The following is a 24,766-nucleotide window of genomic DNA, read 5'->3' as shown; positions in this document are numbered from 1 at the left end:
CAGGGGCTGGTTCCTTGTCCCATCCACATGCACAGCACTGTGTCCTCCCAAAGGTCTGTGAAGTTCAGTGAGGTGTCCGGTGGGATGCCCCTCGTGTTGATGTTGATGCTGTTGCTCATGGTTGTGCTGTTCCATGAATTCAACAGAGCTCTCCTCTCCTTCCTTTGTGTTCCAGATGTCCCAGCCTGGCTGAAGAGCCTCCGGCTGCACAAGTATGCCGCCCTCTTCTCCCAGATGACGTACGAGGAGATGATGGCCCTCACCGAATGCCAGCTCGAGGCACAAGTATGGCCCATGTCACCTGGGGGGTGACACACCTCCAACGCCCCTTTGTGTGTCTTGCCGTGGTTGGGAAGCAGAGAAAGGGAAACTGGGTCTTGGGGAGCGAAAAAATCCCACACTGTACCCAAAAAAAGCCTTGTCCCCATGTTCTTGTTGGAGTCCCAGCATGGAAGTCCCATCACTGGGAGCTGCACTTGGGGTTTTTTTTCCAGTTGGGATTAAGTTCAGGAGTTTCAGGGGTACAACCTGCAGTAGCCAATTCCTTTAAAGTCAGTGGGGCTTTTGATGGCTGATTGCCTTTGAAAATGTTGTAGAATCATAGAATATTGTTGGTTTGGGTTGGAAGTGACCTTACAGATTATCTTTAATCTTTAAGGTTCCAACCCCCGCTGCTTTCAGGTTCACTTCTGGATTATCCTTGGGATGAAGAGGAGTGGGCAACACCTTTGCTTTCCGTGTGAGGTGCAACAGGGAGGGACAGACTAGCTGGAAATCTCTGTCTTCAGCAAGTCTCTGAGTGATTTTCTATGTCCGCCAGGAATCCCTGCACTCAGAAATTTCATTAATTTCTAGCAGCCCTTTTTTTGTTTAGGAGGGGAAGGGTTTGGGTTGACCCAGCTGCCCCGTGGAAGTGTTAATGCCAAGTTTTGTGCTGTTTTTGCAGAACGTTACCAAAGGCGCAAGACACAAAATAGTCATCAGTATCCAAAAGCTAAAAGAAAGACAAAACCTGCTCAAATCTCTAGAAGGGGTAAGTAATCACAGCCATTTTTGTATTTCTTGTGTTTTTAAGAAGCCAGGAATTAATTCTGGGGTGAAGCACTCTTCGCTTACACATGTTGTGGGGATCTTCTGCAGGGAAAGCTGTTACTGGCTTAGCTGCATGTGAACGATGCCCTTTACCAGATGCTGGTTTCATTTCACAGAATTCCAAAATGGTTTGGGCTGGCAGGGACCTTAAAGACCATCCAGTTCCAACCCTCTGCCATGGCAGGGGACACCTTCCACTAGACCAGATTGATCAAAGCTGTGTTTTGCAGAGCGGGTCCTAATGCATCTCCCACGCCTCACACAGCAGGGATGGATGTACCCTGTAGCCCTGGCCAGCTCCAGGGTGCTCAGAAAGACTTGAGCTTTCCTGGAACAACATATGGGCACCCTGTCCCCTGATAAAACACCACACACCCGCATCAGTGCCTGAACAACATCTTGAATTTCCAAGGAGAATAAATAAAAGCTTCTTTATCACTTCAACAAAAGCTTAGATCCTGCAGAAAGGGCTGTTGGGGAAGCAGCAGCACCACAGCCTTGCTGGGAGCAGCTCACCCAACCTCTCCCTATTTATTATCGCTGTATTATATTATATTTAATTGCACCATCTTCAGACAGCAACTTGCAGAGCCTCCCACTAGGGGCTTTTAAATACTTCTGTGGTGTGTTGCTATTTATTGGTGTTTTCCTTAACTCACTGCTTCACTATTTATTTATAATACAGGCTTGTGCTCAGAGTATGGCAGGAGCTACTAAAGCCATATTTACCTCTGTTATTAATAATAACTATTAAATCCAAGAGCTGGATGGAGCTGGCTGCAGCTCTGTGTTTTCCAGGCGATTGCACAGCCTCTTCCCCCGCTTCTGCGCCAAGATTTGGAAATCTGGTATTGATTGAGTGGCGCTGTGCGGGAGCTGGAGCCCAGCTCAGCTGGCACAGCCAGCCACGCACACTGTAAAATACAGGAGAAAAGTGGCAGGGACTGGTTTGGAGCCCTCCCGGGTTGGGTTTGGGCTGTGGCACTGTGACCCTGTCCTGCCTTGCTGGGGCTCAGAGCTGCCTGTGAGCTGCTTGCCCTGGGAGGAGATGTCTCTGGTTTTCCAGGCTTCCCCTCCAATTTTTGCTAAACAAGAGCATGTGTGGGACTTGATGTTTTTGGGCAGTGTCTCACTGCTAAAGATTGCTGCTTTCTTGGAAAGAGCTGTTCCACCCCTCTCTGTTAGTTAGCAGGGCAGGATTTTTTCCCAGAAACATAGTGCCCAGCAGACTGACACCAGATCTTTGAGATAAGTGGAGTTGAGACGTCCAAGAGTGAGCAGGGAGTGCAGCAGGAATTAGCATCAACAACCGTTTCAGGACTTGCACACATCCCATGTGCCCACGTAGTGTCCCTTCCTTCAGTGCATCAGGATTCACTCCAAAAGCTGCCTCTTTCCAAGCAGTGACCCGTGAGCCAGACCGTGCAGGAGCCTGCAGTGAGCTGTTCTGGTCCAGGCTACATTAAAAATAAAATGCAGTTATTTCCCATCAGTGGGACAAGGAACTGACTATAGAAATGGAGTTCTTGATCCACACCAGGAGCAAGGCTGGAGTGCACCTAAATTCTCTCCCTCCTGGGTGGATCTGTCCCAGGATCTCCAAGCTGAATGGTTTTGCTGTGGGAGTATCAGTTCACCTCGTAGTGTCCCCTTCTGTGTCTGACCAAAAACCACCTGCTCCCCTTGAAACCCTTCCAGTCTCCTCTGCATCCACTCCCCCAGCCCATCCCAGAGTGGACAGGGATGGGCTGCTGCCACAGTACAGGCTTCTGCATCCCAGCATGGTCCTGGGCTCTGAGATGATCTCAGAGCATGAGGATGCCATGGCAAGCAGTTTTGGGGCAGAGCAGTTAATGGGGAGCCAGGCTTGAAGGTGGTGCTGGAAATGGGAAACAAGCCCACATTAGTGTAATTCCAATGAAACACAGCTGAAATGTTGTGATTGTAGGATTGGTGGGGAATGAACAAGATATTTGCTGCTCTGGGCATTGAAATCTCTCAGGCTCAGTCCCTCTCATGGAGTTGCCATCTTCCCGGAGGAAATCTGGAAACACTGAAGCTGGATTGTTGTTGGGCTTGGGTCCCAGTGGTTGACGGGGCACATTTATCTCTGGGGATTCAGGTCTGAACACATCCATGGATAATCAGCCACAGTCTCTGCAGCACTCCCCTGATACAAGGAAAACACTTGGTGAATGAAACGTTCCTGTTGACTGTGGAATGCAGCAGGATCCTGAAGCAGGAGCAAAGCCATTGGCTTTGCTGGGAATTCTCAGGGGGTCACAGGAGGGGTCTGGTTTACAGCTGATGTCCCATTGTCCCTGCAAAGACAAACCCTCTTCTCTCCAATCCGCAGGACATCCTGGAAGGTGGCAACTTGCGTGTGCCGCTGCAGGAACTACACCAAATGATCCTCACCCCCATCAAAGCCTACTCTTCCCAAAACTCAAGCACGGAGGACCACAGCCGGGACGTGGACTCGCACCACCCCTCCTCCCTGATGGGCTCGGACAGCCAAGGCTCCGACTGCAAGGACTCCGCGGCGGCCGGGATGCAGCAGCACCATCTGCCGGGATGCGAGGGCGAGTCGGGGGGGGCCCCTCTGCCCGAGGGTGACCTGCCCGGCCAGTTCACCCGAGTGATGGGGAAAGGTGAGCGGCTGTCACTTGTCCTCGGGGACATTGGGACTTGTCACTAGGGAGGGCTGCTTTGGGGCAGGGGGTGTGTGGTGGCAGCGCTGGCAGCTGCTTTTCCTCGAGCTCCTGCGGGTCCCAGTCTGAGGGGTGATGGTTTTTTGAGGTCCTGTCATGCTGGGGTTAGAGGTAAGAAGGGAGAGCAGGTGGGTTGTGCTTTTGGGGAGGGGCAGCAGTGGCCCAAGCTGCCTGCCCGAGGTCCAGGGTGGGTAGCATGCATTCTGAGCCCCAGGTCCAAGGTGGATAGCGTTCTCTCCCTGCCCCAGGTCAGAGGCAGAAATAGCAACTTTTCCTGAGGTCAGGAGTGGTGGGCATCTTCTCTCTTCCCATCCAGAGCCGTGGGGTCATCCCACTGATCCAGAAGAGTTTTCAGCAGCATCTCTTGGACTTACTCTGCTTGGAGCAGGGCAGCAGTGGTGCATGGGCTGGACTTGAGCCATCTTGACTGCAAATCAGTGGGTCCAACCCCTTTTTATGGCCCAGTTTGGATGCAGGACATCTAGAATATTCCCGTGCCATTCCACGTCTAGTGTGCAGGGTGCATGGCATTGCATCAGGGATGACACACTGGGAGGTGACAGGAGCAATCTGAGGTGGGGATCGACCTCCTGTGCCATATTCAGGGCTCTTGGAGCAAATCTGTGTGAGCTTGGATGTGCCCTGACCCTTGCTGGTGTCACCTGAGGTGTCAGTGCTGGCTGTGTGGAGGGAGATCTCCCTGGGGAAGAGGAAGGGGGGAGTCTTATCCACAGGAGACTGGGAACAGAAAGAGCCTCACTGGGATGCTACAAAAAAATATCAGCCTTGTCCTCATTTCCAGCCTTTTTTGCAAAAAAAGAAGCTGAGATGTTTTCTATACAGAAACCTGGTGCAGAGTTTGTCCCCAGCTGGTTGCCTGCAAAAACAGCCACATGTGGGCCTCTGGCCCCATTTTATTCCTGTGACAAGTGCCAAAGCATAGCCAAAGCCCTGCCAACATGTGGTGTCCTCCTGGACCTCAAGGCATCCCTACCCGGGGGTTTACAACAGGAGAAACTCACTCCTCTGTGAGCTCATTCCCACTTCCTTCAATGACATTCATTCCAAAAGAGGTTAAAATTCATCAGGAAAGGTGGGAATCTACCACTCTGCAGTGGTGGCAGATTTTGGCCACGGGAGCAGGAGTTCTCTTGTCTATGAATAGGGATTAATCCTGTGCCCCTGAGTTGCTTAGGTCTAATTTTGGGGACTCCAGCGGTGTTAGTCTGGATTTACACCATCATAACAGGGAACAAAATCTGGCCCTAAATATAGGAAGGTACGGCAGGAATCAGGGAAGGGCATTTTTTCTCACTGATGAAAAACTGCTCATGGTTACAAGGGAAACAGGATGTCCAAGGTGTTTGTGGGACCCCTCCTGGGCCCCATCTTGGTGTCCCCATCCCCATTTCCCTTCTCTTCTTTTTTTTTTTTTTCCAGTCTGCACACAGCTTTTAGTTTCCCGACCCGATGAAGAGAATATAAGTTCCTATTTACAGCTCATAGACAAATGTCTAATCCACGAGGTGAGTCGTGTTGGATCATCTAAAACTGTTGTTCCCATCACTTGGAAACTGTTTCCAAAGTGTCTGTTTATGTAAACCTTTCGGTTTCTAACACAAATATTTGGGGGGGGTATTAATAGTAATTCTGACAGAGCAGGCTTGGAGCGGGCGGTAGCTCCAACGTGGTGCACGGAAATGTTGCTTCCCCCATGCTGGTTTAATTGCCAAGGCCTGGAGCTGGGAAATTCATCTGGCTCGTGACAGTCCCTTCAGCAGCTGGATGAAAGGAAGAATCTCAGGATGAACGTGCAGGCGGTTTCCATCAGACAGAGCCGGCGATCCCTTGGCGTTGCCTCCTCCCGTTTCGCAGCACGTGGTCTTGGGATTTTGCAACAGGGATTTTACATCTGTTTCTGCTCCCAGCGGATCTGCCTTGGCTGGGTGATGGCTTGGGATGGCCCAGACTGTGCCACAGGGCTCTGGCACGCTCCTGCCTAGTGGCAGGGAGGGATGGCCGGTGTCCCTGGTGTCCTGCAGTGTCTCCTACCCACGCTGGCTGTACCTGGAAGAACAAGCTGCTTCCATCACTTGTCCATACAGCAGGGAGCAGGGAGCAGAAGCAGTGGAAGCTGAGGCCTGGGGCCAGAGGGCAAAGCCAGGAGGACATGGAACTTTTCCCAAAGTGCCTGCACTTTTCCCACCAGAGCCAGCCCATGTCCCAGGACCACCCTCTGCGTTGGCTCCGGCATAATCAGCGTCAGGAGAGAGCATCTCCTCCAGAGTGGTTCGGAGCAATCAAGTCAGGCACTAATTAGCCCCCAGATTGTCCTCTGGAGACTTGTGCTCCTCTCCAACAGAGACCTTGGGAGTCTAAAGTTAGCAGTGGTGGCACGTGGGTGTCCCTGTCACCCACACCTCCTGGCTGGAGCTCTGGGAGCAGGTTTGTCTCTGCCAGGGTGACCTTTGCAGGGAGCCTGGGTGGGTGACAGGCTCACCCTGGGTGACCTCCCTCAGAGCCAGTCAGTGCCAGGATCACTGCCAAGCTCTGCCCAGACCCGAAAAGGAGGATAGGATGCAGGATGCCATGGGGCAGCTCAGCTTTCCAAATCCCAGCTTTGCCCACCCTGGCAGCGTTTCTAGAGCCACATGCAGGTGACAAGTGTCACCACCCGTCGGGACCCACCGTCAAACCCCTGCTCTGCCAAAAGGAGTTGGCAGCCTTGAGGCAGAGCTGGGCTGTCAGGCTGGGACACAGGGAATGCCGCCGGAGCATTTTCTCCACCTGACATGAGTAAATCCTGAAGAAAGACCAGTGTTTCCCCCTGGACATGCTGATGGGGTTCAACTCACCCCATCACCTGCTCCAGCTGCTTTTCTTTACCTGCACACCCACATGCACATCCCTGCTGACTTTGTCCATAAGAATATTCACACATTTCCTATTTCCCTCTCTTTTTTTTTGGACAGGCGTTTACAGAGATCCAGAAGAAGCGGCTGCTGTCATGGAAACAGCAGGTGCAGAAACTCTTTCGGTCTTTCCCTCGGAAATCCCTCCTGGAGCTGTCAGGCTATCGGCAGCAGAGGAGGTAGGCGAGATTTCGGGAGGGGAGGGATGGATGCAGTGGCCAGAGCAAGAGCACTCCCAAGTGGGAGCAATGTCTCCCAGAGGGAGGGGTGGGTTCTGCTGAGTTCAGAGCCAAGTTTAGGGAGGGAGGAGGGTTGGAAAAGCTTCAGCAGTGAAATCCCAGGTGCTGGCTGGGAAGGGAACACAGCAGTCAGTGTCCTTGTGCATGTGGTCACTGCCTTCCCTTCCAATCCCACCCTGTCTCTGTGGCTCCAAACCCAGCACTTCCCAGCTGTGCAGCATGTCCCCAGCACTGGGCTCTTTCCCTGCTGCCCTTTGATGATGGCATCAGCACTGGAGTTTCCTCAGAAAGCTGTCAAGTGGCAGAAGAAAAGGCTGGAAGCTTTCAGAGGGTGCAGAGCCGGAGGTGCGGTAGAGAGCCAGGCAGGGCTGTGTTGGGAACGCTGTGTTTGCTCACTTCCAAGGTGATGCTGGATTTTGGGTGATCCTAGAAAGAATAGAGGTTGTGCCAAGAAGAGATATTTTTAAATCACTTTTAACAACAACATCAGCCCTTTGTTTCACTCTGCAAAGCCTGGTTTGTTTCAAGTTCTTTATTCCCCGAAAAGAAAGTGTTTCGGAGGTAACTGGGCATATAGGAACTTCCAGGATGAGATTTCAGGAAAGCAGCTTTAGCTCAGCCCTCCCTAATAAAACTTGGATTCATTAGGTCGTTCTAACCAAATTTTACAGAACTTGAGAAGTCTCAGAGCAGGGGGGGGACTATATTTGTGAAAATGAACCTCCTGGAAGGGGAGAAAGAAAACCCAACAGCATAAGCTGAACTTTAATGAGACACTGGAGAACCCCACTCATGAGAGATCTCAAAGAAGTCAGGTTCCCAGGGCATTACCTGAGTTGCTTTAAATTGTATTTAACAACAAGCCCATTTTGCAGGGGTAAGATAAACTTTAAAGAAAACAAATGTGGATCTGAGAACTGCAGAAGTGCGGGAGGGTGACTGGCAGACGGGAGGAAGACAGGATGCTGCACATCCAGACGACCTCCTTCCTGCTGTCTGTGCAGGATGGAGGGAGCACCCTCGGTGGGATGGGAGGGTCAGGACCCCCTCGCAGGGGTCAGTGTCTCACCCTGGGCGCTCTCTCTCTCCGCAGCCGAGGCTTTGGCCAGTCGAACTCCCTCCCGACAGCCGGATCTGCAGGGGCAGGACTGGGCCGGAGGAACCCCCGCCAGTTCCAGATCCCCTCCCGCAACCTCCCCACGGCCCGGCTGGGGCTGCTGGGTCCCACTGGGCTGCTGGGCACCCCCCAGCGCAGCCCTGCTGCCAGCCCTGCCATCCTCAAGCAAGGCAGACAGGTTGGTTGGCGTTCGTGGCATTCTCCAGCTCTTCCATTCCTTTCCCACACACTTCCTTTGCTTTTCTTTCTCTACCTTGTCCAGATCCCCACTTTTTTCCCCACTCTTCAAGCAGTTTGCAGGCTTTGGGTTATACTCCCCTCTGTGCAGTAGGATAGTGGAAGTGGGACCAGTGGGAAGGGGACAAACCAAGCGGCAGAGGGGGAAAAGCTGAGTCCTTAAAGTGGCTTATAAAATAGGAAGAGGGGATTTTGACAAGAGCAGATAGTGGTAGGAGAGGGCAGAAGGGTTTTAAATTGACAGAGGGGAGATTTAGATGAGATACTGGGAAGACTCTGCAAGGGGGCCAAGGCCCTGGCACAGGTTGCCCACAGAAGCTGTGGTTCCCCCTGGATCCCTGGAAGTGTCCAAGGCCAGGTTGGATGGGGCTTGGAGCAACTTGGTCCAGTGAAAGGTGTCCCTGCCCATGGCAGAGAGTTGTAACTAGATAATCTGTAAGGTCCCTTCCAACCCAAACCGTCCTGTGATTCTACAAGCCCAAAGTGGTTGTAAACCCATGGCACAGAGGGCTTTGCTTTGTATCCCACACTTTTGTGTTTGTTCCCCACAGAACCTGTGGTTTGCCAACCCCGGGGGCAGTAACAGCATGCCCAGCCGGAGCCACAGCTCGGTGCAGAGGACGCGCTCGCTGCCGGTCCACACGTCCCCGCAGACCATGCTGATGTTCCAGCAGCCAGGTAAGCAGCAGAGGTGCTTTTCCACTGACCTTACAGCTCGGTGAGACAAGGGGAGGTGAGAAGAGCTGTGCTGGTGAGCCTCCCCACGGGCACACGGCCCATGCTGGCACAGTGTGCTGCCACCGGGGAATCTCTGCATTCCTGGGTTAACCAGAGACATGGCTGGAGGGATTTCTGACCCTATATATGCCATCCTGACCCTATGTATCACGGTGCCAGTGCCTTACCTAGCTTGCTTCTGAGGGGCTCATGTCGGGCAGGAAGGTGCTAGCTCATCCATCACTTTTTCCTCATGGATGGACACGGAGCCCTGGTGCGGAAGGACTGCCTTCATGCACTCAAGGGAAATTCTTTCCACAGTGCGTGTGAAGGGAAATGGTGCTGTGTCAGTGCTTCCTTCCCAAACACTGCCAAAGTGCTCCTGTATATAGGAGCATCCTCTGATTCAGGGAGGATCCCGCTGACCTTGGACCCTGGACCTGGAGCATCCTGGCCCTGAGGAAGCCTGTTTGTGTATCCCTTCCTTAGCCTTTGAGCGTGCCTTTTCCTACCAGCACACATAACAATTTACACCTCAGGACAGGGAATCCATCCCCCAGTAAACTCAGCCTCATCCCTGCACTCCTGCTGGTTTGGGCTGGCAGCTCCCTGGCCTCACACGCCGGCGGTGTTCAGCTGCAGCATTTGGGCAGCAAATGTTCCATACAGCAGGAGCAGCAGCTGTTCCTGGGTATTGATTAAACACCGGGACAAGGGCACATTTCTCAGGCGTTGGAGGAGAATAAATGGGTTTCTCTTCGCACGTCAGCCTGCGGTGGATGAGGACGTAGGAGGATTGGGGAGCCAAAGACGAGGATTAAGTCGCAAGGAAAATAAGCAATAATGTGATGTTGGGCTCACAAACCACTGTTTGCCGGGCTGTGGGGGGACCTCAACCCGCCTGGATCTCATCCCATGTTCCTGTGAGCCAGTGGAAAGCAGGAGATGCCGTCCAGCACAGTAGCACAAGCTGTATTTGCAGGTTTTGCTGCGGGCTGGGGAAAGTTTGCTGCTGTTTAGATTAGGACAGGGGTGTTGGAACCCCATAAACTTCATGTGTGTGTCCCCTTTTTTGTGCTCAACCCCCAGGGATGTGGCAGCCATGACATGGATGACTGAGTGGGAGCCAAGCTGGTGCCAGAGAAGCCAGACAGTGTCTCTGCTAGTCTGTGCTGCCATCCCATGTCCGAGCATTAACCCTGCCTGCACGGACAGCACCCATCCCCAGGAGATGACCAGGGCTGCCCTCTCCCTGGGTGGGGTTTCTACTCTCACTCCAGCTGCCCCTCACATCTCTTACCAGCACCTGAACCCCCTCAGATTCATCCCTTATGGATAACAGGGGGTGATGGCTGCTTTTGTGAGTGAAGCTGATTTTACTGGGAGTCCTGTCTGACCCTCCTGGGGCATTTTTCAGATGTTTTCCCCACACAGCCCAGGGAGGCAGGGTCTCTGCCAGGTCCCTGACCGGAGTCTCCTATTCCCTTTCTCCCTGCAGAGTTCCAGGTGCCGGTGACTGAACCTGACATCAACAACAGGCTGGAGTCCCTGTGCCTGAGCATGACGGAGCACGCACTCAGCGGTGAGCATTCCCTCCTCCTGGGGCTCTTCCAGCACGTCCACACCGCCTCTGCTGAGCCCCCCAGCACCTGCCCCTGCCCTGCGCCCCCCAAAAGCTGGGACAGGCTGTGGCTGTGAGAGCGGGACAGCGGCGGGGCTGAATGCAGGGATGCTCCCAGGGCTGCTCCCGGGAGTGTTCGGATGGGAATATTGGCTTCTCTCGGCGAGGTGGCCGGGGCAGGGGGTAAAGCCGAACGCAGGGATCACGCCAGCACTAGTGGAGTCTGTGCTAATTAGCCACTCGTCAGCTTGCTAATGATAATTAGTGTTAGCTCGCTACTCTCATTAGCTCTTGATAAAGCCCCTGCCGCCGGCACGCTCGGATGGGTCACAGGCTTTGGAGTGTTGTACCCTTCCGCCACCGGATCCCTCGTTTGGCCAGGGGTGCCCCACAGCTGGGGGCTAAATCCCTGCCAGACGCTGTGCCAGGGGCTGTGCCGGGCGCTGTGCCCTGGGGCCGGCAGTCCCCACAGCCGGGGGTGCCAGCGGATAACGGGCACGGGGAGGGAGGAGAACCGGGGCAAAAACAAGTGGGGAAGATGGAAAAGGCAGCAGCAGCAGCACGATGGAGAGCCTGGTGCAGCACAAAGCACCGGCACCAGAAGCTCCCGGTGTCCCTTGCCGACGCACTGGAGCCCCAAGCACAAGGGATGACCCCCAGCGATGGGATGAGCACGGCCGCCGGCATCGCCTGGATTCCCAAATGACCAGCTCGGGTCTCGCTGCGGAAATCCTGGACTGTGACGGATGGTTGAGGACAGGAGCCCTCGGAGAGGACGAGTGCCACCAGGAGCCCTCAGGGAGGACAAGTGCCACCAGGCTTCCTGCGGATGCAACAGCCCTTCCCGGGGAGAGGAACACGAGAACAAGGACTGTGGGAAGCAGCAGGGCCCTGGCAGCATCCCTGGCTGGGAAAACAAGGACACTTCTGTCACCCGAAGCGTTTCTCCAGCGTGTGCCCAGCCGAGGCTTAGCTGTCTTGTTCCTCTGCAGGGTACTGTTCCTCCAAGTTATTTTTTCCAGGTCGCATTCCCCGAGCCTCTCCAAACCGGTCGTGCTATAAATAGCTCTTAAAAAAATAAACCTTTCGGGGGAGAAAAAAAAAAAAAAAGGCGTAACAAACCTGTTTGTTTTTAGTGTCGAGGAGGGAGGTGGCTGTGATGCCCCAGGTGGTAACAGGGAATTCTCTGTTCCAGAGCCACTCTGGGAGCTGCCTCCCACCACTCTCCATCCCGGGGATGGGGTTTGGGATGGGGAATGGGGGGTGGGATCAGGGCTGGAGGGTTGGAAGTGCTGCCCCTGGGGGGTGGGGACAGGGGGCTGCTGGTACCAGGGTCAATTGTGAGGCTTTGGGGTGAGTCATGGACCCCTCACTCCTGGGATTGGGCTGTGGCTGGATACATCCCTGCTGTCATGGGATGCTGGGAACGGGCTCTGGGGAGACAGAAAGGACTCCTGGGGCTTTTTCTCTTTCCATGATCCTCAGATGGAGGAAAATTTTGCATCCTCTGCGGTGCAGGTGTTGCAGAGCTGGGTGAACTGTGGGCAAGGCAGCCCCTGGGACCAGCTCTGTCCCTGTCCCCTGAGTCCTGGTCAGGGGTACGTGAACTTGTCCCACTGTAGGGGAGTCCCAGATTGTCATCTACCTTGTGACAAGTCCAGGCTGCCCAGAACCCCACACTGCTCCTGGAAAAGCGGTTGTGGGGTTGTGGCAGAGGGCCTGGACTGGTGTTGGGACAGTGACTCGGGAGCTGCTGTGGGGTGGGGACAGTCGGTGGCACAGAGGGACCAGCAGAGCACTGACACCCCAAAACCTTCTGCACCCCTTGGGGAGATGGGAGGCCGTGGGGGTGGCCCCAACACCACCTCGCCGTGGGGGCTGTGGGTTGGGGGTGCTCTGGGGGGTCCATCCCCCAAATCCCCAGCTTGGGGGGTACCAGTGCTCACTGCGGCTGCTCCTAATTCTCCCTTCCCGCTTGCAGATGGTGTCGACAGAACCTCCACGATCTAGAAGGCGTCGCCACGGGGACGCTGGCCGGGACAACAACTGCTGCGGGTCCAGCGGCGAGGTTGGGGCTTGAGGGAGCCTCAGCGATAGCTTGCATCCTTTCTCCTCTCTCCTCTCCTCTCTCTCTCTCTCTCTCTCTCTCCTGTTTTAATTTTGTGAATGTGTAGATTGTCCTTGTGAACATACCATTAGACTTGGATTTGTGTTGTCATTTATTACATCCATGCTAGGGGGGGAAAAAGACGGCAAAAAAATCTCAGCGACGATGATGAAGCAGCATGGGGAGGTTGGGGGGGACGCAGAGGAGGAGGAGAGTGCTGACAACAGAGGGTTCACTGGAGCACCGTGGGCAAACCCTGTTCCTGGAGGAGGATACCAAGGAGCACGGAACAGCACACGGGGCTGTGTGACCAAAAACCCTTTGGGGAGGATTTGCCTGCCCTGCCCGGGGCCTTGGGGTCTCTCGAGTTTCGCCGCATTTGGGCGTGGACTGACCCGGCGAGCCCAGATTGAAATAGAAATAATAAAATAACCCCAAAATTTCCTTTCAGTTTAGCCAAGAGAGCCGCAGTGTGGAGGCAGCGTTGTGCTCAGGGCAGCGGAGGGTCAGCGGGTGCCCATTCCTGCGCCCCGGTTGGATCGGGATGTGGGATGGAGTTGGGGGCATCTCGCCCAGAGGAGGGTCCTGGGGGGAGTCTGGGAATTGGGGGACGCTGGGAGAGGTTCCGTGTCTCTTGCCTTGCCTGTGCAGGTACCGGGAAGCTGCTGCATCCTGGCTCCACACATCTGGCCCAGCCTGCCCAAATCCACCCATAAGGGGCTTTTCCAGCGTGGCCAACGAGGGATGAAGGAGCCCCCAAAAAAACCCCAAGCCACATAGGGCACCAAAATGCAGCTGCACAGCCCTGTTTTCTTTGATTAACCGTGTGCCAGGCAGGAGATGGGGATGGCAGTGGCTGGGCTGCCCCTCACCCACTGCTGCTTTTTGTAACGGGAGCTGAATTTGGTGTTAAATTGGTGACTCTGACCTGGCAGTGCTCAGAGCTGCAGTGATGCTCCCACCGGTCCCCGTGCTGCTCCAAGTCCTCTGATGGAATAATAACAAATGTAAGATCAATTAATTGAGGTGATGGGTTGCAGCAGTATTCCCAAAATGGGCTGTGAGGACATAGGCAGCAGTGTCTGCCAGGGTTGGAGGGAGCAGGGCTGGGGGCTGAGGGGGAGCTGGATCATGGGCAGGGCTGGGAGATGTGTGAATCCTTTTGTCATGCAGCGTTTTTAAGTTGTTTTTCTAAAAAAAAAAAAAAATACATATATATATACAAAAACCCAAGTGCCAAATGCAACGTTCAATGTTTGCTGTTCCTTGGTGTCCTGCTTCCCGGCAGACAGGAGGTTGGGGGGGGTGATGGGGAGGGTGGAGAAGGGAAAACCTGAAGGCCAGGGAGGTTGGGAAGAGGTGTGAGGAGGTGAAGGCGAAGCGGGGTCGACTCTGGGGACCTGGGTCAGGCCCGAGCACCCCCAGCTTGTGAGGTGTGAGCGGAACCGCCGTAGCAGGAGCCTCCCTCAGGGAGACTCCAGTGTATTTACAGAGCTGAAATTCTATTTATTCCTTTGCTGACTATGGACACAGAGGTTTTCTGATTGTTCAGAGAGATTATTTTGGATATTTTACCTATTAACTTGCTATGGCTGGGAACCATGATAATGTCTGTTATTAACAACCACCAAATAATTCAATTGTTTTTTCCTTTTGTTGTTTAAAAAAAAAAAAGCTTATTTTCCATTGACAGTGTAGAGGTTAATAACGACTTAGTTGTGTTTGCTGTTTCTTGTTTTGTTTCTTGAGTAAAAACAACAAAAAAGTGGCTTCAGTTGCGTTCGGGAAGTGCTGCCTGGCTCTGACTGCCGGTGCTGAGTGCGGGCGGCAGAGCTCCAGGGAAAGAAGCTTAAAAGGGAAAAAAACCAAAAAAACAAAAAAACAAAGCTTGAATCCTAAAAGAAATAAAAGTTATTTATAGAAAGAAAAAAAAAAAAAAAACAACAACAAAAAAAACCAAACCCAACAGTTGCATGAGTGAGGCTGTGAAGTCAAATATTCAGTAATAAAGCGGCAGTGCCTTTCTTTTTGTATCCCCGCTCGCCCCACTGCAACTGTCCCCTCCCTGTCCTCTCGGAGATGTCGCCGCCGCGGGGTCCTGGGCGTGGGGCGGGCAAGTCCCCCCCTCCCGCTGCTCGCCCAGCTCCAGCCCCGGGCCCCCCCAGCGCCGCCGGGGACCTTTTCCTGGTGCTGTTCCCCTGAGCCGTCCCCGGCCGCCGGGAGCCCGGCCAGCCCAGCACCCAAGTGGCCTTGGGCCCGGCGGATGCTCCCGCGGCCGCGACACCCTCGGGGACACAGCCCCTGTCCCTTCAGTGTCGTCCCCATCCCCAGGGACGAGCCCCGAGCTCGGCTGGGCTGGAGCTGGGCTCTGCCTCTGCTCAGCTCTGCAAAACCCTCGGAGGGCTTCGGGGGGTCGAGCCCGGGCAGCGTCCAGCAGGAGAATCCCAAACTGTGGGCGAGCGGTGCCGAGTTGGGTCAGCACTTAGGGAAGCGATTTCTGTTGTCACCTTTCTCCATGTCGGGGGCGCGGCCGTGCCCCAGGTTTGGCTTTCGGAATGTGCCTGATGGAAAGTGGGTCCCGCAGACGTCTATAATTTGCACACAGCGACGATAACACTAAAGTTGATTTTATACGAATCATCAGAGTTTGCAAAGTGAGTTTTATTTTTTGTATTCCTTTATCTTTACTTAAAGGTGAATGTGTATTCCTCTGGGAGGAATAGGAAGAAAAAAAAAAAAAGTTACATAAAAAAACAGGAATGTTAATAATGTTAAACAGAATACTTCCTCCCTTATTAATATATATAACCCTGATGTATTTATGCCTATTGTAAGCTGACTTTAAAGAGCTTTGACCTCTCTTCTGTTGCATGCCGTTCCCGGGCAGCCTCTCCTTGTCCATGCATGCCTTTTGTCCTGGTTTTTTCTGTACAAAGTTAGTGCACAAAAGAACTATTTTTGCCTAGTTAATGTTGCCGAGCAATGCCTATTTTTTAAATTTTAATTTCTTTTTTTGGTCATATATGGCAATAGCATGTTTGTTACATGTAAAAGCTTCCCGATATAAAGAAATACTAATGTTTGGAGATGCCGGTCTTTGCAAGTGTACAGTTTTCCAATGTTGTTCCCAGTGAAACACCCTCGTGATTTCCACTTGCTCTGATGTATTTATTACTCATTTCCTCCCGTGTAACTAGGAACCATGGCTATATTTCATATCCGCGCTATATTGAAAGTGAAGGGAGATGATTAATACAAGGTTTTGTAACACTGGGGTGTGGCGCCTCCTTATTTATCCCCTTTTTGGCAGGCGGCTTCGGACTCCTTAACGCAAAAAAAAATTGGAATTCAGTAGATGTTCATCCCGTGGGTGAGAGGGGAGGAGCAGCACAGTTCCACAGGGGGTTGGGGATCTTTATTTAAAGACCGTGGCAGAGCTTCCAAAATCCCTGGCATTCCCCACACAGCTGCTTCACTGTCCCTTTGGGATGCCCACGCCCCAGGAGCTGTTTAGATACAGGATATTCCTTGGAAATCGGCAGGAATTGTGGCTGGAGCAGCTCGGAGGCTGCGGAGGCAAACGGAGGAGCTGGCTTGGCACAGAGCCTCAGCGTGTGTGTGGAGACTTTTGGGGTGGAATTTTAAGGTTGGGTTCTTTCTGGGCTTAAAACCTGCACATTTGAGACCCTCCTCGGGCTGGAGGAAGCAGGGAAGGATACTCAGAGTTGGCATTGCCACTTCCCGTGGATACTCTGCTGCGGGAAGTGCCAAGGGCAGCACCTTCTGCCCCTGGTTTTTCCATATTTTCTCAGACTGAGCCTCCACATCTCCAGGCTGATCAAGCCCAGCTCTGCAGGCTCTTCTCAGCCAGTCCAAGCTCTGCCTCATCCTGCATTCAGGTCCAGGGATGCTCTCCAGAGACCTGCGTGTCCTGGACCCTGCTCTCTGTCCCTCCACAGGCATTGGGGTGGCTCAGGTCCCCCATGAGGAGCAGAACTTGCAAACACGGGGTTCTTCAGGTTGTTTGAACACCATCTACTGCTTCTCCTGGGATGAGGTTCCTGGTGAGCTCCCCAAATGCCCATAGGGCCAAGACCCCAAAATAGTGTCCTCAAGCTCTAGGATGCTCCTGAGTATCCCGGGCAGGGCTACCTCAGGAGGGAAATACTTGCCATGATGTTCAGTCCCACCTGAATTTCCCTGTCCATGAGAGCATCCACATCCATGGCCCACTGGCCACGGCTCCCTGCACTCATCAGGAGTTGGCCTCCTGGCACAGCTCAGACAAACCTGAATCCCAAAAAAAACCCATTTCCTTCCATAAACAGTTTGCCTTTCTAGGTCCCTGTGCTGCTGTCTGGGTCTCACAGCGCGGGGTTGTTGCACTAACAGAGAGTGGAAAGAAAAAGGCAAAAAAAACTGGGATGGAAAACTGGAGGAGGGGCTGAAAAGGCTCCAAGGAAAGTCCGTGGCAGCCACGTGTTAGGGAGAGTCTGTGGGTCCTACTGGCTGGCAAAAGGAAAGAGGCTTTAAAAAGGAAAAGCAGGAGGAAAAGAAATAATTTCCATGCTGCTGGGAGCCATTGGATGAATCCATTCCGGACACTAAAGGCTTTACCAAGCAGTGCACCCGGGTTACACCACGCCTGAGCCCTGTTCAGCCCAGGGAAATCAGGTCCCCTTCTCCTGCCCAGCAGAGGCTGCAGCCCATGTCCAGCCAGGAGCAAAGCCAGGAGCTGGTGGCCACTGTTTCAGCAGCTGCTGGGCTGTCGTGATCCCAGCAGGAGCTGGATAACCCCAGATTTGTTAACATGATCTTTTCCGTGTCTACCTATTCCAAAAGGTGATGGAAAAGCAGCCCCAGCCCTGGAGCCAGGCAAGTGCCCCCTCCAAGGGGATGATCCAGTCCCTTCTACCTGACCCTGGCTCCCGGTGTGGGTACAAATTCCTCGTATTTAACAGCGAGGGGAATGTCCCGGGGAAAAACCTATCAGCAGCAGCAGGCAGGGATTTCCCACTGCGGGGAAGTCTTTATGCAAGATGGAGAGGGATTTTCCAGCAGAGCTCCTCGGGATCAAGGAATAATTAATTCCCCACGTCTGCTGGCTGCGGCTGCGCGGGAGAGGCCGGGTGATGCTGCTGGCCTGGCTGCCAGCCAGGAACACGCTCCCAGGATGTACAAACAACCAGCTGCTCCTGGCAGCCCTGCACTGGCAGCCCAGGCCAGCAGCGTGACCACTTCACTCAGCGTGGCCTCTGTCACCACCAGGGAGCTGCTTTTAGCTGGGATCAGCAAAGGGCTCGGGAATGTGCACCTGGAATGGGCACCTTGGGGCCGTGGCATCGCTTGTGTGGGGCGCTGGAAGTGGCAGGGCTGGGTGGTCCTTCTGGACAAAGGGTCCTGGCATGGGATCAGCCTGTGTACCTGACATCCCTGGAGCTCCCCATGGCTTCATCCAAAGCCCAGCACAGGCAGAGCTGGTGCCTGCAGGAGCAGAACAGCAGGGGAACCGTTTCAAACTGAAAGAGGAGAGATTTAAGTGGAAGGAAGAAATTCTTTACTCAGAAGGTGGTGAGGCCCTGGCACAGGTTGCCCAGAGAAGCTGTGGCTGCCCCATCTCTGGAAGTGTCCAAGGCCAGGTTGGATGGGGCTTGGGGCAACCTGGTCTAGTGGAGGGGGTTGGAACAAGATCTTTAAGGTCCCTTGCAACCAAAACCATTCTGTGTTTCTATGATTTTCCCTCTTTTCTCTATGAAAACACCCCCCTAACAACCTGGTCAGAGGAGATGTGGTCCAGCTCAGCTAAAATCCCCACTTTCCTAAAGAAAAGTAGCAAATTTAAAACAATAATTATTTTTAAATACCTCATCCTGGCAGGTAGTCTCTGCTTTTGCACAAACCAGCTCCATCCCCATCCTTGTGAAGAAGCAGTACAGGTGGGTGCTTGCAGCATCACCCGGCAGTGGGATGCAGTGGAAGGTCTGGGTGCCCCTCTCCCACCCCCACGCCCCCCGCCTGGCATCGGGGTGATCCCTGGGCCTCCCGAGAAAGCATTTCCAGCCCCCGCTCCTCCTGCGGCGAGCAGAGCTCGGGGCCGGGCTCAGCAGAGGGAGCCACAGACTGCGCGTCCCCGGGCCGGCGCTGCGGAGCCGGGACCAGCCGAGCCTCCGGCCCCTCTGGGCATCCCCAGCTGGAGCAGAGCCTTTGCAAACCTCCTGCCAGCTCTTCCTCCCTCCCTCCCTCCCACTGCTGCTTCCCTACAAAACCTTTTCCGTCCGTCTCTTTCTCTCCTCCAGCACCGAGACCCATTTCCCTCCCAGTTGCTCTCCCCCGGTGAAGAGCAATGGAAAAGAGGCTGGAGAAGGTGAGCACAAACCTGGGGTGCAGCACCCCGGAGCCCAGGGCTGGCACCCGGGGCTGTGCCAGTTCGGCTCCCCATAGCCAAGGGCTGGCACCCTACACAGATCACAGAATGTCCTGAGCTGCAAGGGACCCACAAGGATCACTGAGTCCCACTCCTGGCCCTGCACAGACACCCAAACAACCCCACCCTGTGCGTCCCTGAGAGCCTTGTCCAAATGCTTCTTCAGCCCTGGCAGGATTGGTGCTGTGACCACTTCCTTGGGGAGCCTGTTCCAGTGACTGCATCCTGAAATTTTGCCTTTTTCCTGCACACTGAAGCACTGCAGCATGTCCTGGCTGGAGCAGTGACTGTCACCTTCTCCAGGCATTCCCGCAGCTCTCCAGCAGGTCCATGCCTTGTTCCAGGACAAGGGAGAGAAAGAAATGCCAGCTGCAGGATGAGCTATGGCTTCCCTGGTGGAAGGCAGCCACAGCTGGGGCAGGAGGGAGCAGAAGCACGGACACCTTCCCATAGCCCCTGGTCAGGGGGTCCCAGGAATGACTCCCTCCGTGGCATCCACACACGCCAGGCCAAAGCAGCACCACTGTGTTTTGCCTTGGCACTTTTAAAATCATTTTCAGGCCTGTGCAGTGGGGTTGATCCCTCTTACAGCAGGTTTGTCACCTTTGCTTCGCTGTTGCAATCCTGGTGTGGAGAAGCAGAGCAAACAGAGGGAACATGGTACAGTTCACCTGCCAAAACCAGCCCTGCAGTGCCCCGACACCAAAACACAACATAAAGTTGTTAAAAACTACAAATAAATTCCTTGTGATTCTATTCTTTGTGTATTTTAGCAAAATTTCTTTTCTTCTGTGATTTATTTTCTGTCCCTCCCAGGCCAAGACTTATTAACAACAGCTTTAATGTTTTATGTCCCCATAACTCCTAAATCATGAGTGTAACTTTAAAAACAACTGGAAGGCAAAGCTTTTCCTAGAAGTTGTTTCCAGGAGCTGCACATAAGGGCTTGGCCAAGACTCAAAGGGCACAGCTGATTAAGGCTCTTTCCCAACTCCGTGCAGGAACCAGGGGCAGGTGAGGAGCTGTTAGAGCTCATTAAGCAACTCTCCAAGGTGTGAAAGGTTGTGAAGGCTGCAGGAAACCTCTGAGATGATCCCAGCCCTTGCATGCAGCCACTCAGCCACTGGAAGGCAGATTATTGTCTAGAAAGAGCCTAATTTGGGGTCCACAGCTAGAGGAAGTTGCCTGAACCAAAGCATCCTGGTGGGCTTGGCAGTGCTGGGATAACTGTTGGACTCAGTGGTCAGGGAGGGCTTTTCCAACCTTAATGATTCCATGATAAACCTGAACACAGGGAGGGAGGACCAAAGAGCCCAGGACCTGGCTGGATATGGCACAGGGGTTTATGGACTGGTCACTCCACAGCAAAGGGGCAGGAGGTGATGGGAGACACCCAAAGTAACCACAGGGATAGAAAAAGCCTCGAAGAAGCTGCTCATATGGGGGACCCTTGAGAAAATAAAATTGATAAGCAACACATACCACTGGAGAGCACCAGGAAAGGAATGGAGCACATGATAAATCAGGTGGAATCCTGGGAAATGGGGCAGGTCAGGGGTGGAGGATGTCCCCTTATTGAACAGGGATTGGTCCTTCTGGTTTAGTTTTTTGTTTCAGGTTTTTGGGGGGGTTTTTTTAAGCTATAAACACTTTGAAGCGGAATATTTTTTCACCCCAATGAAAACAGATTTTCCCATGATCACAAAACCAGTGAGGCTCCTTCCAAATCCCACACCTAAAAAAAAAAGCAGGGAATAGATAATTTCTTGCAGAAGTGCCTGTTTTCCCAAACAGACCATTTCCCACCACAAGCACCAGCTTGAATACACAGCTGTGAGAAAGACAGAACTCAGCCTCACCACAAGGACAGGTCTTGCCAATGCTCCTGGGGCTTCCCAGGAGGGTTATTTCCAAATAGTTTGGACCATTTGGATAAAAAAAGACACCAAGGGCTGGAGGGGCCTTCATTCATCATCCCTTCTCCCTTCCTGACACAGCCACAGGCAGCCCCTGCAGTCCCCCTGCCCTCTGACTTGGGCTGTGCTGCTCCTCAGGAGACTGAGATCCATGCATTTTATATTTTTTCCCCCCTGAATCTCAGCAATATCTGTTTCCTGAGAGGCTGGAGGACAGCAGGAATGTCTTTAAGCCAGCCTGCCCACCCTGCACCCAAAGGGGTGACCCAACCCTGACTTCACCTTCGAAGTCTCTTGTCACAGCTGCTCCTGGGATTTATTTGTTCAAGTTAATTGGAGCATCTGGCCAGGAACCAGGTGTCCCCTCAGGCCAATTCAAGGTCTCCAGGACAGCTCAAGAAGGGCACAAGAGGACTGTGGAACCCTCCAAGCTCAATGCCAGGAGAAGCCACTGCCACCCACCATCCCTGCTCCAATGTGTTTGCTCTTGATGCCTCTGGCTCCAAGGAGCAGCAAGAAGAAGGTGACACGAAATCCTGGAGGTTTTTTCCTTCCCAGTCACCAGCTGGGGACTCCCCCGTGGATAACAGCAACACCCAGCCCAGAGGAGCAACCCAACCCCTCATCCACAAGGACAGAAACCATCTCCACCTGAGGAGAGGGAGCTGGTGCCCTCTCCTTGTGCAGTGCCATCACCTGGGAGTGCCCCAAGGATGTTCCCACTCCCAAGGATAACACTGTGCTTTAATGTTTCAGAGACAATGGACTGGTGTGCAATACAACAGGGGCTGTACATCCTATACATATTTACACACGGGGTGTAGTTAAAGCTCGTGTATTTGAACAAGACTGATGTTCCAAAAAACACGCCGAGACTTACAACAACAAAAATGGGAACAAAATCCAAGGCCACGAGTAGAGAGAGGTATGTTTTAAGGACTACAGGTCACAGGGAAATAAAAAACAGTGGTGATGCAAGGTGAACTTTATCCTGAATAGATAAGTGGTTAAAACACAACTTTTTTGGTACCTCAGGAGCAAGAGAGCGTTTTACAGAGACTTAATTTCCAAACTAAAGCAAGGAAAGAGAAATAAGTGTACTGGCATGAGCCCCTTTGGTCCTCAAAATCTCCTTCCAGCTGAGCTAAAAAGAGAGGTTTACTGCCAATTTCAGGCAAGAAAGGTTTAAGGCTTTTCAGCTGGGCATTTGTAACACACTGAAGTGAAAAGTCGCGATTTCAGGAAAACAAATGCCGTGGAGTAGGTCTGGTTTAGCAATGTGCAGCACAGCTTGTTTACACCAGTGACAAGCACTGTTACAGCACCTAACCCTACAGAATCCAGGACAGAGGATGGTATAAAAGATTTTTCCAATAATGCTGTGAAGGTCATCAAAGTAAAATTAGTGTAATTAAACCCATGAGCTTGTTCTCCTTGAAAAAAGTTCCTTAGGCCCAATCTGAACAGACATGATTTTCATTTTGTTTCCAACATGGGCTGGAGCAAGAGGGAGGAATGTTGGTGAGATGGAGCTGGCCAGACCAGGAACTGCCCTTGAGATTCGTGTACAGGACATCTTGGATTGATATCCAGCAAAGCAGAGAGAGCCCTGGGAACCTGTGGGCATCCAACCCCCTGGTTGACATTTGTTTTGCAAGCTCGGTGTGAGGAGGGTGGTTTTCATTTGTGCCTCATCTTTTCCCAATTAAGAGTTACAAAACACCCATTAAAATGGTAACAAAGCAGAAGTTCAGCCAAGTCCAGCTGGACTGAAACTTCTTGTACCAATTCTGCCACTTACAGAGGTTGCCACATACGAAGAGAAAAATGTGGTTTGATTCATTCTGGTGGCCCTGGAAATGCTTTTGTCAGCTGCTCTTACGAAACGAGCTGTTGTCATTCCAGGTTACTCTGCCCTGAAATGACCCAACCTGTCGGCAGGGAGGGGAGGTACCATGTGCTGTGCTCAGCATTTCATGCTCACCTTTGGTCCAACATTGGAAATGGAAACCTTAGAATGCTTGGAAGGCTTCACTTTCACATTATCAGACTAATTTCAGCTTTTCAGTCTAACCCACGGAAATCCAAGAAGGAAAGCTCAAGATATAAATATCATTCAAAACCTCTTTGGATACCTCAGTACTCTGCAGACTCTGCAGGGTTTTTTCCTCTCCTCTGTTAAAGTTTCCTTAAAAACAGTAAGAAACTGATAGTTCAAGTGGTCAGACATTCTGAGGCACAGAGAAAAAGGGGCATAAACCCCTTTGTACTGAGACAGGGCTGTGACCCAAATAATTCAGAAGTTAATTCCCTGCCTGTTAAGAGGATAGGAAAAATGGAGTTTACACATTTCTCAAACAAAAAAATACACAAAAAAGGAAGTTAATGCTAGCAAGAATATGAAACACACCAGAGGTAACAACTCAGAGGTATAACACACATATCCAGGTACTGAAATAGCCACTGCAGGACTTGCAATAAAACATAGTCAAATAATTCGGGACAATCCCAGTCCTACAAAGATCCACATCCTTTCAGGTGTTTCCTGTGCTGCTCCACATTTATTCTAATAAACACAACTATTTCATAAATATCCATTTCGCTCCCAAGCCCCTCTTCTCTCCTGACAATTGGATATTCTGCACTATGGATGGAAAAGCATTTCCAAACCCCTATTTTTAGCTTGGAACTCCGTGACATCAGCATCAGTGGAAATCCAGGAGGAGCCTCCCTCATCCCTACCTTTTCCATTTGCCACCAGAAGCCTTTCACTGCACACAGACTATGACAACACTTCACAACGATTTAGTTCAGAATTGGGATGTGGGAACAAGGACAGACAGTGACACGGGACAGAACAATCCAGAGTGCATCCAGAGGGTAACACACTTTCAGCTCCTGATGAGCGTCAGGAATTCTTCACGGGTCTTTGGATCTTCCCGGAATACCCCCAACATTGTGCTGGTTACTGTTTTACTGTTCATTTTCTGTACCCCACGCATTACCATACACATATGCCTAGGAGAAACGAGAGGGGAGTCAGTGCATCAGGAACACTCCTGGGAAAGGAGCAATCCCTCGGGGAGAGATGTTTCTTGCACGGTCACATTCAATTCTGGGAGGGTAACAAAACCTCCACATCCAGAAAGGGCATCTGCAGCACCTCAGCTGTGGAAGAGAGTCACATTCTCAGCCATTGAGTGCTGCCTTCTCTGCTCTGATCCCAGGAAAATCCCACCTTCCCAAGGTGCATCCTGATCACAGAGACATGCCTGTTGCTAGTCCCAAGCTCTGCACTTCTCAAGGAGGCAGAAGGAGCACAGGGGGAGGGCATGGATCCAGTGCAGCTGGGACAGCTCCTCACTGCCACTTCTCCACAGAGGATCAGGCAGCACCATTTTAAATGTCTTCAGCACATCAGGATTATTAATTTTTTATTACTACTAGAAATATTTTTATTAATAGGTTTGTTGTTGTTATTATTACTCTCTCTGCCTGATAACCAAGCATAGCACACAGCTACCACAGCCAAAGGGGCAACATGCACCAGCTCTGCAGCACAGAGCCGGGATCCCACGGAGCCAGGATCCCACTCATGGAACACCTGGGATCACACAGAGTTGGGATCCCACTCATGGAACACCTGGGATCACACAGAGCCGGGATCCCACCC

The 24,766-nt window shown here is 52.5% G+C and overlaps 2 protein-coding genes across 7 annotated transcripts in view; one reads left to right on the top strand and one right to left on the bottom strand.

Moving 5' to 3' along the window:
- SAMD4A (sterile alpha motif domain containing 4A) overlaps positions 1-16,023 on the top strand; it is a 98,958-nt gene extending 82,935 nt beyond the window's left edge. For 2 of the 3 annotated variants that reach the window (XM_042046996.1, XM_042046994.1), the window contains 9 exons: positions 176-285; positions 947-1,033; positions 3,449-3,743; positions 5,244-5,329; positions 6,776-6,894; positions 8,048-8,249; positions 8,860-8,986; positions 10,524-10,607; positions 12,628-16,023. In XM_042046996.1, coding sequence (XP_041902930.1) covers positions 176-285; positions 947-1,033; positions 3,449-3,743; positions 5,244-5,329; positions 6,776-6,894; positions 8,048-8,249; positions 8,860-8,986; positions 10,524-10,607; positions 12,628-12,656 — 1,139 coding nt within the window. In that variant the 3' untranslated portion in view covers positions 12,657-16,023. Of the gene's footprint in view, positions 1-175; positions 286-946; positions 1,034-3,448; positions 3,744-5,243; positions 5,330-6,775; positions 6,895-8,047; positions 8,250-8,859; positions 8,987-10,523; positions 10,812-12,627 lie in introns of those variants that run through there. The other variant, XM_042046995.1, reaches the window with a different exon arrangement.
- Positions 16,024-21,912: 5,889 nt separating this feature from the next.
- GCH1 (GTP cyclohydrolase 1) overlaps positions 21,913-24,766 on the bottom strand; it is a 20,957-nt gene continuing 18,103 nt past the window's right edge. The window contains exon 6 of one of the 4 annotated variants that reach the window (XM_042047611.1): positions 21,913-24,111. In XM_042047611.1, coding sequence (XP_041903545.1) covers positions 23,985-24,111 — 127 coding nt within the window. In that variant the 3' untranslated portion in view covers positions 21,913-23,984. The other 3 variants (XM_042047613.1, XM_042047614.1, XM_042047612.1) reach the window with 3 other exon arrangements.

The sequence above is a fragment of the Corvus kubaryi genome, unplaced genomic scaffold, assembly GCF_017639235.1.
Source record: "Corvus kubaryi isolate FWS band 111438036 unplaced genomic scaffold, C.kubaryi_AGA036_p1.0 66, whole genome shotgun sequence".
In the NCBI taxonomy this organism is placed as follows: domain Eukaryota; kingdom Metazoa; phylum Chordata; class Aves; order Passeriformes; family Corvidae; genus Corvus; species Corvus kubaryi.
This window is presented reverse-complemented; position numbering and strand designations above follow the sequence as displayed.